This window comes from Cebus imitator, unplaced genomic scaffold (genome assembly GCF_001604975.1).
Source record: "Cebus imitator isolate Cc_AM_T3 unplaced genomic scaffold, Cebus_imitator-1.0 Scaffold26, whole genome shotgun sequence".
NCBI classification, from domain to species: Eukaryota; Metazoa; Chordata; class Mammalia; order Primates; family Cebidae; genus Cebus; species Cebus imitator.
Window position 1 is genome coordinate 8,552,019 of NW_016107341.1, and position 14,616 is coordinate 8,566,634.

At 36.4% G+C, this 14,616-nt stretch overlaps 1 protein-coding gene across 17 annotated transcripts in view; it reads left to right on the forward strand.

Moving 5' to 3' along the window:
- The window catches only part of MAGI2 (membrane associated guanylate kinase, WW and PDZ domain containing 2), a 1,433,352-nt gene that overhangs the window by 940,126 nt on the left and 478,610 nt on the right, over positions 1 to 14,616 (forward strand). For all 17 annotated transcript variants that reach the window (XM_037736560.1, XM_037736552.1, XM_037736554.1 and 14 more), the window contains one exon: positions 9,814 to 10,024. In XM_037736560.1, coding sequence (XP_037592488.1) covers positions 9,814 to 10,024 — 211 coding nt within the window. The remainder of the gene's footprint in view (positions 1 to 9,813; positions 10,025 to 14,616) is intronic.

Sequence of the window (14,616 nt, forward strand, 5' to 3'; positions counted from 1 at the left end):
AAAAAAAAAAAAAAAAAATTATATATATAAATTATTTCTTCACAGGACTGGGGATTTCTGCTTCCTAGGTTGATGTATCATCTCAAAAATCAGAAGCATAGTTAACCATTACACTAACTTTCCTTAATTCTAATTTCTCCTTCTAAACTTATGTTTTTTTCTGGCCCAAATAATAAAGGGGAGTATCTGTTTACATCTGAAAAAATATAATACAGATATAGATATATTTGCCACACTGTTTAAGGATGTCTTTATCATATCTTATATGATATGAAGTATAATGAATTTTTTTTCTTAGGACTTAGAAGCTTCAGAGCACTGAGGAGTCCAAAAGTACTGACTAAAAGTCAATAATCAATTTGCATAGAAAAATCTCTGAAGGATCAAAAAGATAATTATTACTGCTAACTTGATTGCTGGAGCCCTGGGATTAGCAGCAGGAGGGAAGCCTGCTTTGCACGGTTTTCCTCCTTTGTACTTCTTGATTTTGTACCATGTGCATGTTTCACTATGTCGAATAAAAATGTTTTTTAGATGATGAGCAAAAAAGGCACTGTACGTTGTGCAAATATTTTAGCACCCATATTAGAATTCTTCTCATTTTCGAAGGTTTAGGAAAAGTAAGAAAATTGATTAGCTTTCTTTGAGCAATAATTGACATTCTTGACTGCTTTTGATCATCTGGCTGTGTAGAACGCATGACTGCTCCCTTTCTGAAGACACTGACATGTGCCTACACTTTTCATGGCAGAATATAACCTATAGTACGGCCATGATAAAAAATCAATTATATAAGTTTACAAATAATTATGTATTAGAAATAATAAAATTTTCCATATATAAATTCAACACAGTGATATGTTTCTTTTGTCCAAATTTCAACCCTGAAGTGTTAATTCATTTACAAGAGCCTGTGGTTCAAATTCTAAGAACTCCAGCTTCTAGCAGTGAAGCAAACAGTCCTCCCGCCACAATCCAATAAAACCTTGGATCAATACAACAGACATACTTTTTAATGGGATTGGTGGGTTTGCACAAAAGCATGGAGCAATCTTTAAGCCCCACCACATCCACCACAGTGGCTACTACCACAAATGAGTAGAAACTAGAGCGAGGAGCAGTCCGTTATAAGCAGACTAGACAGCTAAAATTGCCCCAGGAGTATATGAGGAGACCACACACTGGGCCAATATAACATTGGGGAGCTGTGTTTCTGATTCTGCTTTAAATCAGTGCTCTCAAAGATGCCAAAGTGATGCCAAGTTTGTAGCTCAGTAGCAGCCCCTGGTGCTCAAAATAAGCAAATGCAGAATTTTAGAGAATATAATAGAGAACTCGGAAAAGAAAGCATCATTTCTGAGGATTGCTTCTCCTCCTCTAAATTACTTAACCCCACTATGTGTCTCTATTGAGGAAGAAAAGCTCAATTGATGCAAACACCTTTTAAAGAAGAAATACTGCCTTTATCTGTATCCTTTTCTGACATTTGCATTACTTTTTGAAAATACCTCGTCTCCTAAAAATTGTAGAAAATTGACCGTATCTTTTGTTTCTGTAGGCAGAAATCATTTCAATTGCTTGACCAATTTAACTACTCTATTCAGTATTATAAACATTGGAATTCAGTGATAATAATATATAACATTTACTGAACACCTACTATATTCTAAGAGTTTACCATTCTAAGCACTTTATAGGTAAGTCTCGTTTAATCCTTATAGGTAGATAACTTCATTATCCGCATTGTACAGTTAATAAAATTGAAGCATCCACAGAGTGATTAAATAACTTGTTCAACATCCCAACTTTAAAGGACATATTCAAACCTACATGGCCTGACACCAGCCTTAACCATTTTGTTCTTCTGCTTCTTGTGGAGACTGTTTGTTGTTATCTGGAGATTTCTAAAGGAAAAGTAAAAAATGTTTAAATATCAAATTATTACTCTTCTCTTTCTTTATGAACTACAAATATGTTCCTCGATCCTTTTTTTCTCTCAGCTTAAATGTTTTACAGCCATGCTTACTTTCAAAGAAATAATATAAAGACAAGGAGAAAAAAATTATTGGATTTATTAAAATTTGTCACATAGCCATTATAAATATAAATCACAGGGTAAAGTGAATTTTGGAAATTCAAATCTTATAACAGTTTAAAGAAATAAAAGTTTCTATCTACCTTAGAAACAAATCCTTCAATTCTTTTCCCTCATTTCAAAAGATGCCTGTTACAGGAAGCTGCATGTTAACTGTATACATAGACCATGTCAAATGAAAATATGGATGAGGTATAAAATAAGTGTTTTTCTTCTTGAAGTGTCTTTATCTTGGCTTCTGGTTATTCTTTCACAAAACCGAGTGGAGACATTCAAAGCCATAACATTCTAATTCCTCCTTGGTCTTGTACCTGAGAGGCAGCATGTTAGATACTGGCAGGGCAATAGACATGAAAACAAACGGAATGGCTACTATGCATGTTTTTGTAATAACAAAACCTTAGACTGGACCAGAACCATAGAATGTATAAGGACTGAATTGAATGCACAGATTCATGCATTCACTCTCTCCCCATTAAGCGCTTTCAGTCCCTGTGCTGTGTACAGATCTTTGAGCCCTTCTGAATCTCCTATCGAAAGAAGAAAATTATGTTTACTGAATTCAACAAAATCCTTAGGGCAGCCAAGATGAAAGGAATTATATTTCTTAATTCTTCACAACAGTTAAAGTGTATGTTTTAATAAAATAGGTTTTTATAGGTTATTTTTTAAGACTATATGTTATAAATGTCTGTTATATGCCTCAACTTTTCTCTAGAATTTCTTGGAATTCTATTTAACAGTCTTAGTCCCATAGAAAATGTTTGCATCCTTAGCATTCTGTAAGAAGAGGTGTTTCTTCTTTACTGAAATATTCTTTGTTTTTATTGTCAGTGCAAAAAAAAAATTCTTATTCTGCTTCGAATGATATCTAAGAGACACAGAAACGCGGGGAATGCACAAAAGATGTCAGTGTTTGATAAAGTCTGTTCACTTTAGCAGTAAATAAGGAAAAAATATATTTAACATATTCAAAAAAGGCTATTTTTCAATTTAACAATAAAATTATACTGAGAAATGCATCTTAGAAGTCAAAAAGAACAATTTTACTTGGCCATTTCCTAATCAAATATAGCTTCACACCACTATAAAAAAGGTAAAACATGCATGCATTATTGGCTCCTTCTCCGTAGTCAGAATTTAAATAGATAGACAGATCTGACCTCTATGTGATGTGTGCCGGGGCATGTTTATATGTACATATTTCTTATCAGACTGCTTGGTGCTAGGAATGCTAGCAGGAGTAGCTGACACAGGCAACCTTGATTGGCATGTAAGATCTGGTTATTTCCCTTCAATTATCATGACGCCCTTTTCTGTTCTTAATGGGTAATTTCTTAACTACTTACACAATGTCCAATATATGTCATTTAAAAAAAACTTAAGACATATACAGAAGAAGATATAATATTTAAAATGCAAGAGTTAATTTCAATTTTCGTATTAATCAGGGAAATAAATATGATATAGCATGAAACAGTAATCTGCAGTCCTTGAGATGTTAAATATTGGTTCAGTAAATTGTAAAATGAACTAATCTAGTATGCCATTTTATGAGTTGAATTGTGTCCCCTACCCCAAAATTTATATGTTGAAATCCAAACCCCCAGTATCTCAGATGTGACTTTATTTGGAAATAGGATTATTGTAGACATAATTAGACATAATTGGTTAGGATGTGGTCATCCTGGAGTAGGGAAGACCCTTCATCCATGACTGGTGTCCTTATAAAAAAAAGAAATTGGAACACAGATGTGTACACAGGGAAAATACCATGTGAAGACGGCAATTAGGCTTCCATAGGCCAAAAGGCTACCAGAACCTAGGAGAGAAGCCGGAAATAGATCCTTCCACAGTGCCTCCAGTGGGACCTGGCCCTGCCAACACCTTGATATAGGACTTTAGCCTCCTATATGTAAGACAGTGTCTATTATTGAAGCCACCCAGTTTGTGGTGTTTAAATTATGGGAGCCCTAGCAAACTATTACATGTCATTTGGACCACATTCTCCTTGATTGTATACTGTGTGGCTTAGTGCCTGATGGTTAGCAGGCTCTAAGTAAATGTTTCCACTAGTGGAGTAAATACAAGACCAGTTCCTCCTCTCACTGACTGTTAAATATTGGAGTTCCTCAGACAACTGCTTTACATACTCTTGTTTCTGATTGCTACACCGTCTTCCTAGAAAATTTGACTCAGCTATTTTAAGTCGTTGAGTATCACTTAAATCATTATTGTAGTATTCTATATAGTTGCTCAGAGTTGGGGGAGACACGTCTTCTCCACCCCCCCCGTGTTGCTTTACATGTCTGGGAGAGTACTGAAATTTGTACTCCACTGTCCCTTTTACTCACTCTGCCCAGAAGAGGTGCAGGGATTTATCTGAGTGATACAACGTGGAAGACTAACTTGGACCTTCTTGGCTCAGTTCCTTTCTTCCTCTAAATATTCTCCTTTGCTCTTCTGGGAACAGATTTTGCCCCTGCATGGAAGCCCTGTCCTGGTTCCACACTGCCAATAAATAAATCGGTCCTCTGGGTTTTGCCAGAAGCCCTTGATTCTCCTTGTAAACCACATCCCTAGATGAGCCTTTGTGAATAGTAAATCTGGGAATGTTACGGATTTTTATTTGCCTTACTCATTATTTTCTTATTTTGGTCAGATGGAAGAGGTAGGTGCTACTTACTGCTTCCCTCTCAGCCAGTTCATAGTAGCCTGATAAAAAGGTCTGTACTCTCCCTCATTAAGGTCTTGTCAAGTGTTTTACACATTATAGATATTTAATTTGTGTTTGCTACTGTAATGTTTGATCAATTAATTAGGAATACAGAAATGCATGAATAAACAGATGAGTTAGATAAACCGGGAGAGCTTTTCCAGTAATCTCTGATATATCAACAAATATGATGATAGACTTCTCCAAAGACTAGATCCTTGTTACAAGAGATGTCTTACATTTCTCTTGAGAATTTAATGGTATTACACAGTAGAAGGAAAGTTCATTTGTTCATACCCAAGCTTCTTGAATGACTTCTCTCAGGATATTCTATGTTTTCTTTTCACTTAGCCTTTAAAAGCTATTCCAACCACACCACCATAAATACTGCCATAACTGGCAGCCAATGTCACCAGTGATCTGCACATCATTAGATTCTATCGATTTTATGTCTGACTGGACTGTGCAGAAGCTTTAGCCATAGTTAAGTGTCTTGTCTTCATCACCCTTTGCTTGACTTTTGCAACATGAAGGATTTTTAATTTTCCTATTGCTTCCATGGGTGCTCTTTCCTCATCTCCTTTTACCAGTCCATTCTTTCAGTGACTTAAATGTTGAAGCTCCTCAGACAGCTGCTCTAGATTCTTGTTTCTGCTTCTCACACTGTCTCTTGGCAATTTCATCTACTCATGGCTAAAATTGTAGTGCCATCTAGCCATATGCTGTTGTCTTTCAGGTTTATTTTTTCCAGCTAAGAACTCGTTGACTTGACATCTCCATGAACCTCTAACTCAGTGTGCCCAAAACCGTATGCATAGCCTGCCCCTGCCCCCACAGAATCCTACACCCCCTTCCCTGCTTCCAATCTCAGTGAATAGCCTTGCCACCCACCATGTCAGGTTATAAAATCTACCCTCTAAATATTTTTTCATCCACTTCTTTCCATCTCCATGCCACCATCATTACTTTGTGAGAGCACGAAAATAACTTTTCACTCCTCTATAAACATCTACTTTTGCCACCCTCAAATCCATAGAATAGTTAAGGAGATCTTTGTGGGAAATGAAAATCTAATTTTGTCATCCGCCTCAGTAGATCATAGCAGTATCTATGCTCTCAAGACACACCTCCAAATCCTGAGCATGCCTGATAAGGCCTCACCTCATCCAGCCCTTGTTTATTTATTTCCCTCTTACCTCCTGAAAGAAGCCTCCGATCTTATAGCACATTGAAAAAGAGGTTTTCCCTGACTCTTTATATGAGATTAGACAAATGTATACACAGAAGATCCCATAGACATAAGATTCCCTTTGGCCGCACTAATCACATTTAAAATTATTGTATAAAGACCGCACATCTTGACATATTTGGAGTTCCATGGGAGCAATGATCAGTGTCTCTCTTGTTCACTCTTCTGTTCCTCAGTGCCTGGCACCAGTTGAGTGCATAATAAATATTGATTAACTGAATATTAAATAAATGAATATGTTCAGAGCATGACCTTGCATTTGGACTTTTCAGTGCAACCTGACATTTTGTATGTTCTGTGTACATACCAATGTGTATGTAATTACATGTTGTAATATGCCACAGAAAAGATCATCTGAGGATAGCAATGGTACCTGCTTTAACTGCTTTTATCCTACAAAATTTACAAAGGCCAAATCTGTATAAGGAATCAGGTAGAAGACTATATCATTAAGGGCCATATTATATTCATAATTTCCTTTTTTAAGGTCAACACACTGAAAACTTATCAAGTGTTCTTGTGTTTTCTAATATCTAATAGATACTTTAATACTGCTCTCCTAGAGTGATGCAGAGAGGGGAAAAATTGGCCCATGCAATTAATAGTGACACAAAGATGATATTCTAATTTACTCATTTAAATAATCTGTTAACTTTTGAGGTTATAAAAATAATAGATGTCCAATGAAGACAAAGATATGTAAAATAAACTTCTCCCACCTCCGTCCAAATTTATGGTCCTGAGGTAATCAAAGTTGACAATCTATTGTACATCCTTGCAGTCTGTTTTCATGCTTATGTAGATATATAACTATATATCACTTAGAGACTAATGTTGGCTTATTTAGAAAAATTGGATTAATAATATACATTTCTCTGCAGATTAGATTACTCTTTAAATAACAATTATAAGCATCTTTGAAAATCAATAAACTATTCATTGACTTTAAACTACATAGTTTTCCATAGTAATGATAAACACTCTTCATTTAATTATATTCTCATTGGTAAGCATTTATATCATGTCCAGGGCTTTGCTACTACAACCAATACTGTCAAAATAGGATTATATAGGCAACCTTATATGATACTGCCTTTATTTCTAGAGGATATGTTCTCAAGGCAGGGTAACTCAGTCCGAGTCTGTGTGTATTTGTAATTGTTTAATTTTAATAGGCATTATGTCCTGAACACTTGCAGAATTTTATATTTCCAAGATGGCTGCCTTATCCTCACAATGCCTCTTACTACATTTCAGCCCTTCTGAATCTCAGTAGTGCTCTCCTTCTAGTTTCTGGGTTAAAGAACAACTTCTTCGTATTTACCTTAAGGATATTTCTTTCTCTCAGTTGTACCTGCTCTACTCTTCCCCAAAAAATAAGACTCACAATTTGCCCTTGACAGTAGATAAACTATATGTGTGTGAAAAAAATCCCTGAATATCTCAGTAAACATACACAGTAGGAGACATTTCAAAAATATCCCCATTATACAATTAAGCCTAAACCTTGATCAAATTATTTGCCCAATAATCTCATCCCATGAAAAGGAGGCCTTTAAAATTGTCTCACATACTCACTCCCTGAAGTGTCTACTGATGAGAGTTTTAGAATGTCTCTATTTTCCTACCTTTTCTCCACTTTCTAGAACCTGAGCTTTCCTAAGATAAAGTTTAAAACCCATGTTCTTATTAGGTCTTCGTGTACTTTTTTTTCCCAGAATCTGTCTTTAACACATAGTACAAATTTTCCGAATGTGATCATCTTCCATTTACTTTTAACTATATTATGCAGAATTTATTTCTTCTGTATTAGTCCATTCTCACACTGCTATGAAGAAATAGCTGAGACTGGGTAACTTATAAAGGAAAGAGTTTTAATTGACTCATAGTTCCACGTGGCTGGGGTAGCCTCAGGAAACTTATAGCAGAAGGCAAAAGAGAAGCAGGCACCTTCTTCACAGGTTGGCAGGACGGAGTGAACGCAAGCAGGGGAAATGCTAAATGCATATAAAACCATCAGATCTCATGAGACTCACTCACTACCAGGAGAACAGCATGGGGGAAATCTTCCCCACGATCCAGTTACCTCTACTTGGTTCTGCCCTTGACACACAGGGATTACAATTCAAGATGAGATTTTCGATGGGAACACTGCCAGACCATATCATCTTCCTACCTTTTATTTTCTGTCCCTATTTTGAGATCTCTGCTCTGATTCAATTGTCATTATATGGTAAGGGTAATTTTTCAAATATTACCCTCAGATAAGCTACATGAAGACTATACATTCAGAACGTTTGGATGTTCCAAAGTGACTGTCTTTGCTCAGATAGATGAATATCTTGGTGGAGTTAAGCTTGGGTTACTATATCTTTTTTTCTCTTAAGTTACTACAGATGTTACTCTCTCTTTGAGCTTAGAGTATTACAGATAAAAGGTCTGATGCTCTTTTGTTCCTCTTTTCTTTGTAAGTAATCATTTCTGTTTAGTACGAAGCTGCTAAAGTTGACTTTTAACATTGTAGTTTGGAAATTTCAGCTAGATGAGTCCAGGTGTCTGTATGTTTCATTAATCTGTCCTCAGATTCAGTGAGCTATTTCAGTCTGCAGACTGATGTTTCTTTGTCTTAGGTAAATTTTCTTCTATTATTTATCAACTTACTATTTATTCTTGTGTGTTCCTTCTTCTCATTCTGGAACTCATACCATTTATATGTTAGGGATCTGGGGTCTGTCCTCCAAGCCTGTTTCCATGTCTCTTAAGGTAGTTTTTGCTCCATTGTACAGTAGCCCCCCTTAGCCACAAGGGATGTGCTCCAGTCCTAGTGGATGCCTGAAACCTCTGATGGTACCGAATCCTACATGTACTGTACACAAAAATGATAAAATTTAATTTACAAATCAGATGCAGTAAGAAATTAACAACAAAAAAATAAAATAGAACAACATTAACAGTATACTGTTATGAAAGTTACATGAATGTGGTCTTTCTCTCAAAATATCTTACTGTAATCATCTATTTTTGTACCATGGTCGACCATGGGTAACTGAAACAATGGAAGACTTGTGTTCCTTGTTGGCAAAGCTGTATTACTTTCTGGATTCTCCAGGAAATAATCTGTTTCCTTGCCTTGTCAAGATTCTAGAGGCCACCAATATTCCTTGGCTTATGGTCTTTTTCTGTCTCATAAGTCAGCAATATTGCATATTTTTGGCCATGATTTAGTAGTCAATTCTCCCTCTTACCCCTCTTTTCTGCCTCATTTTTTTGCTTTTAAGGATACTTGTGATTACGTTTAATCATAATCATCCAGATGAAGCCACCTGGATAATCAAAGATAATCCCCCCCATCTCAAGGTCCTTAATTTAATCACATCTGCAGATCATCTTTTGTCATGCAAGATAATATTCATATATTCCAAACATTAGGATATGAACATATTCTGGGGGCCATTATTCTGCTAACCACACCTATGTTGTGAAATGGTTCTTACATTACATCCTTCAAACTTCCAATTTTGTAAACATCGAAGTTAGCTGAAAGATAGATGAAGAGGAGGACTGAAAGAAGAACTCAATAGGCCTAGTAATCATTTCCAGAGCTGCTTGCAATTATGCTGTTTCAGAAATGTTTCTTGTTAGCTTTCATAAAAGTTTATTCATAGAGTTTATTCCCTGGTACAGCATTCTCCATAATCAGTCCAGAGTTACCATGGCTGGAGTGACTAACCACGTGCTCTTGTTCTCTCACAGAATCCAGTGAACATGAAGATAAGAGTGCAGGTGCCTCAGGGGAGATGCCCCCCCAGCCTTATCCTGCCCCAGTGTACAGTCAGCCTGAGGAGCTGAAGGAGCAGATGGATGACACAAAGCCAACTAAACCTGAGGACAGCGAGGAACCAGACCCATTGCCTGATAACTGGGAAATGGCCTATACAGAGAAGGGTGAAGTCTACTTCATTGAGTGAGTTTCACACATTTCTTTCAACAGTGCCATAAAGATCATAGCAGGATATAAATGATGTAGCAAGCGAGACATGGTTTTAAAAAAAATGAAATTCTTTTGTTTCTGGTAATAGCTTTTTTCTTGGTGAGAGAATAATGGGATAGTGCCTTAACACAGTTAAGGATCCTGGAATATAGATATAAATCAAATAATGGATTAAATAATTGCACCCTACAATCTTTTATAATCACGACTAAAAAAAAAATCTCCATGTGATGCTATTATTGAATTAGGAATAGTCTAGATCTCATGGGAAAATGCTTATTCAGCTTCTTCCAGGACCCCCATCTTGTCCAAATGAATTTTTTTTTCCTACTGTCTAAGCTAATTGCAGAAATATCCACCATAATGTCCAGGAGTTTAATAGAATGCAACTACTTAAAGTAATAGGTCACAAAAGAAAACAAAAATTGATGTTGGTTGTTTATGTTTGAGTCAAGGTCTCACTCTGTTGTCCAGGCTAAAATGCATTGGCACAATCACAGCTCACAGCAGCCTTGACCTCCCAGTCTTAAGCAGTCCCCCCACCTCAGCCTCCTGAATAGCTGGGACCACAGGTGTGCACGACCATGCCACCAAGCCTGGCTAATTTTTGTATTTTTAGTAGAGATGGGGCTTTGCCATGTTGCCAAGGCTGGTCTCAAACTCCTGGGCTCAGGTGATCACCCACATTGGCCTCACAAAATGCTGGGATTGTCTACAGCCATACTACCGTGAACATGCCCGATCTTGTCTGATCTTGGAAGCTAAGCAGGGTCGGGCCTGGTTAGTACTTGAATGGGAGACAAAATGCTGAGATTACAGGGGTGAGCCACTGTGGGAAGCCAAAGAAAATGTTTTCAACATTTGACCCCGATGTCAGATGTAAGTAAAATAATTTGGCTTTGCATACCTCATTATACTTCCTTTTGCCATTTTCCATTCTATTAGTTGCTTACAATTTTTATGACTTGCTAAGGAAACTATAGTGCAAATCCTGAACTTCTCAGTAATACTCAACCTACTCTTTCTTTTAGGACATTTTTTTCAAGATATAATTTTCATATGCATCTTATTAATAATGTCAGGCTTTTCTTTAGCTTCTAGGATTAAAACAACTTTTTAAAAATTCCAAAGTAGAAAATCTTAGCACAAAATGAAATTGTTGATGTGCCTAAGACAACCAAAGTGCTCATTAGAAAGAACTGAAACTAACGTAAATGAATAACCCTTATCCTGTCAAAGTTAGAGAAGCCTCAAAGAGAAAAAATAATAGAAACTGAAGTTTTCATTGTTGACAGTGGATAAAAATATGTAAACTCTGATTATTTAAGAAATGCACTAAAACTGGATTTTCTTTTCCAACCTGGAGTGATTTATAACTTAGATCTCTATAGACAGAATTCAGTTGTGAAATTGAAATGCTACCACATACCAACATTTAATTCTCATGTGAAGCTGGAAACTTTGATACATGCGACCAAGGGACTGCATAATCCAGTAATTACTCAGTGCTCTGCTTGACTCCAATGTGGATGAGAAATGTAGTGTTTTACAGAAAATGAATCAGTAACATTCACCTTTCAGCAAATGTTCTAATTTTAAAAGGAATAAGAATCTCTTACATTATTTTTATTGCTATAATCAATGATCAAGACATCTTTTATCAATTATTTGAAAAATAGAACATCAGAATGTTTAAAAAGTGACCAACCAAAAATAATAATATTCATATGTAGAAACATAGTTTTGGTATTGATAAAGATAGCATATCATTGCAGACCAGAAGTCAAAATGCAAATCTTAGATGTGAAGTCACAAATAGATGTTCAGAACAATCGATGTTTGGAATAAGGAAGCAGATGACATACTTATTTTTATTGTATAAGACAAGGGGAGTAGGGCTATATGAAAATAACAAAAGGAAACCAGCGTGCCAAGTTGATTAAAGAACTATTTTCTTACAGTGTTTCCAGTACTGCAATCATAAAAGCCTTTTCGATAATTGTAAACTTTCCTCTTTTAACTATGTGAGTTTTTAAGATTGTGAAGAAAAGGAACTTCAAAAGACAGAACTCATCTTCCAGGTATATAGTAAATAGTGAGGCTTGGTCAGGGCTTGAAATAATCTAGCAAAATGATTCTATGACTCTAGTCAGTCACCCAAGGTTGGCATTCAAACATTTGTAAGATTTTGCCCTTGGTCTCAAACTTGTTGGCGAATCGCGGAAGAGACAAATAGTTATAAACAACTGGTCAACAATTTCTGAATTTTGTGATACTACTCAGGGAAGTCAATGCTTAGAATAGGTTTAAGATATAAAAGGGGCACCACAGGGAAGGTGAGACTACATACCTTGAAAAGTTAACAAAGGGTAGATACAGCACTCCAGGCATGGGAGCTGTCATTACAGAGACAAAGTCCCTCGGCGTATTAGGAATGGTGAGGAAACCCCCAACCCTGCTACAGAAGTAGGTATTTGTTGGTAAATCCCAGGAAATAACTGCTTAGTTTTTGTTTCACTGACTCATTAGTGCTTTTGAAAAGCAAGCAAAGGACAGGCATTTTGTTGTTGTTGTTTGAGTTTGTTGTTTTTTAATCTTCCTATTGTTGGAGGGAAGGACTGGTGGACAGTATTAGGATAGACGGAGGTAGAATTAAAACAAAATGGAGGGAACAATTTCATCTGTGATGAAAGAGCTGATGCCGAGGGAGACTAAGGTGAAAAAATGATCAGTTTGTGTCCTTTGTAGGGACATGGATGAACCTGGAAACCATCATTCTCAGTAAACTGACACAAGAACAGAAAAACACCACATGTTCTCATTCATAGGGGGGTGTTGAACAATGAGAACACATGGACACAGGGAGGGGAGCAGCACACACTGGGGTCTGTTGAGGGGGGAACAGGAGGAACAGCAGGAGGTGGGGAGCTGGGGAGGGATAACATGGGGAGAAATGCCAGATATAGGTGATGGGGAGGAAGGCAGCAAACCGCACTGCCATGTATGTATCTATGCAACAATCTTACATGTTCTTCACATGTACCCCAAAACCTAAAATGAAAAAAAAAGGAGGCCGGAGTCAGAGTAGAAGTGACTATGTCTGGAAAGTGACTGACAGAGGAGGCAGGACCCAGGCAGCCTAGTACACCTGCTTAAGATTCCTTCACAGACTGGAGTCATCCCCGCCCTCCCACTCCCCCACTCACTCCGCCTTACCCCTAGTTTGTGATTCATCTGTCTTCCATAAAGAACCTCCAGATGTGGTGTGATGAACTCCAGTATCACAGAGCGGGGAGTGGATCAGTGTCTTTTTGGTCTGGTCCCTCGTGTCCAGACCAGCTCCACCAACAGCATTACAGTTCCCCTTCTCTCTGCCTATGGTTTCCTGTGCTTTACTTTTTCTTTATTTTTCACTGATTTTCTCCAGTCTGTTTTCATTCTTTGCCTTGGAATGCTCCTCCCTTTCCTAGTTACATTTGAATCAACATTTCCACCCATTGTCATTACTCTGCGAATACCTTTGCTTCTATAACAAAAAAATTCTTATGTGACTAATAAACTCTATACTATGAAAGGCCCTTGGAAGCAGATCTTCTAGAGCAGAGCAGGAGACAGTGGCTGGGGAGGGAGCATGGCTGAGTAATAAGACATGTCTTAAGGACAAAGCCAACATGTGTCTCAGAGGCAGTTCTGAAGCAGTTATGTGACCGAAATCATGATGGAAAGAAAAAGTAGAAATACGTTTGCATTGTGGGATGGCACAATTGTGCTAATTAACATATGCATTACCTCACATACTTGTCATTTTGTGTGTGTGTTGAGAACTCTTAAAATCTACTCTCAGCAATTTTCAAGAATACAGTACATATTATTTTTATTAATTAAAAAAATAAGAAAAAATGTTTTTTAAAGGAAAGGTAGAATACCAAGAGGGAGGTAAAGCAGAGGGAAAAGTAAAGAAGAAAAATGAGAGATTTGTGAGGGAAAAAGTGCTGACACAAGTAAAAACTTTTCTCTTTGTACAGATATTGTGGGAGCCACTTAGAGTAATGAAAGTCTTCTGTCAGGTACCAGCCTCTCATTAGACTTTGCTGAAGTCTGTCTCCTGTGAAATGAAGATCATGACAAAACAGAAAATAACTGAAACAAAGGAGAATGATCCTTTTGTTCTGTGTATAAAATATGTATATTATATACGTATATATTTAATAATATTTATACAATATATATACAGAATATATGTATATATGTACATAATATATATTTACATATTGTGTATGTATATTTATATATTGTATATATACTATATATTGTGTATATATTTTGTATATATAATATATATCTATATAAAATATATAAAAGTTATTTCTAAATAGAATAAAAGAACTCTACACTGAAACATTAATTTTAAATAGTTTAAAAAGACATATATATTAAACAGCATAGGTGTTGAACTAAGGTAACAAGCAATTCCATTTACTTGTCTCTTATGCAGTAATGTTTTGAAATAGTTATTGATTTATTTAATATTGCAAAAGAATTTATATGGCTCTGTCCTTAAGTTC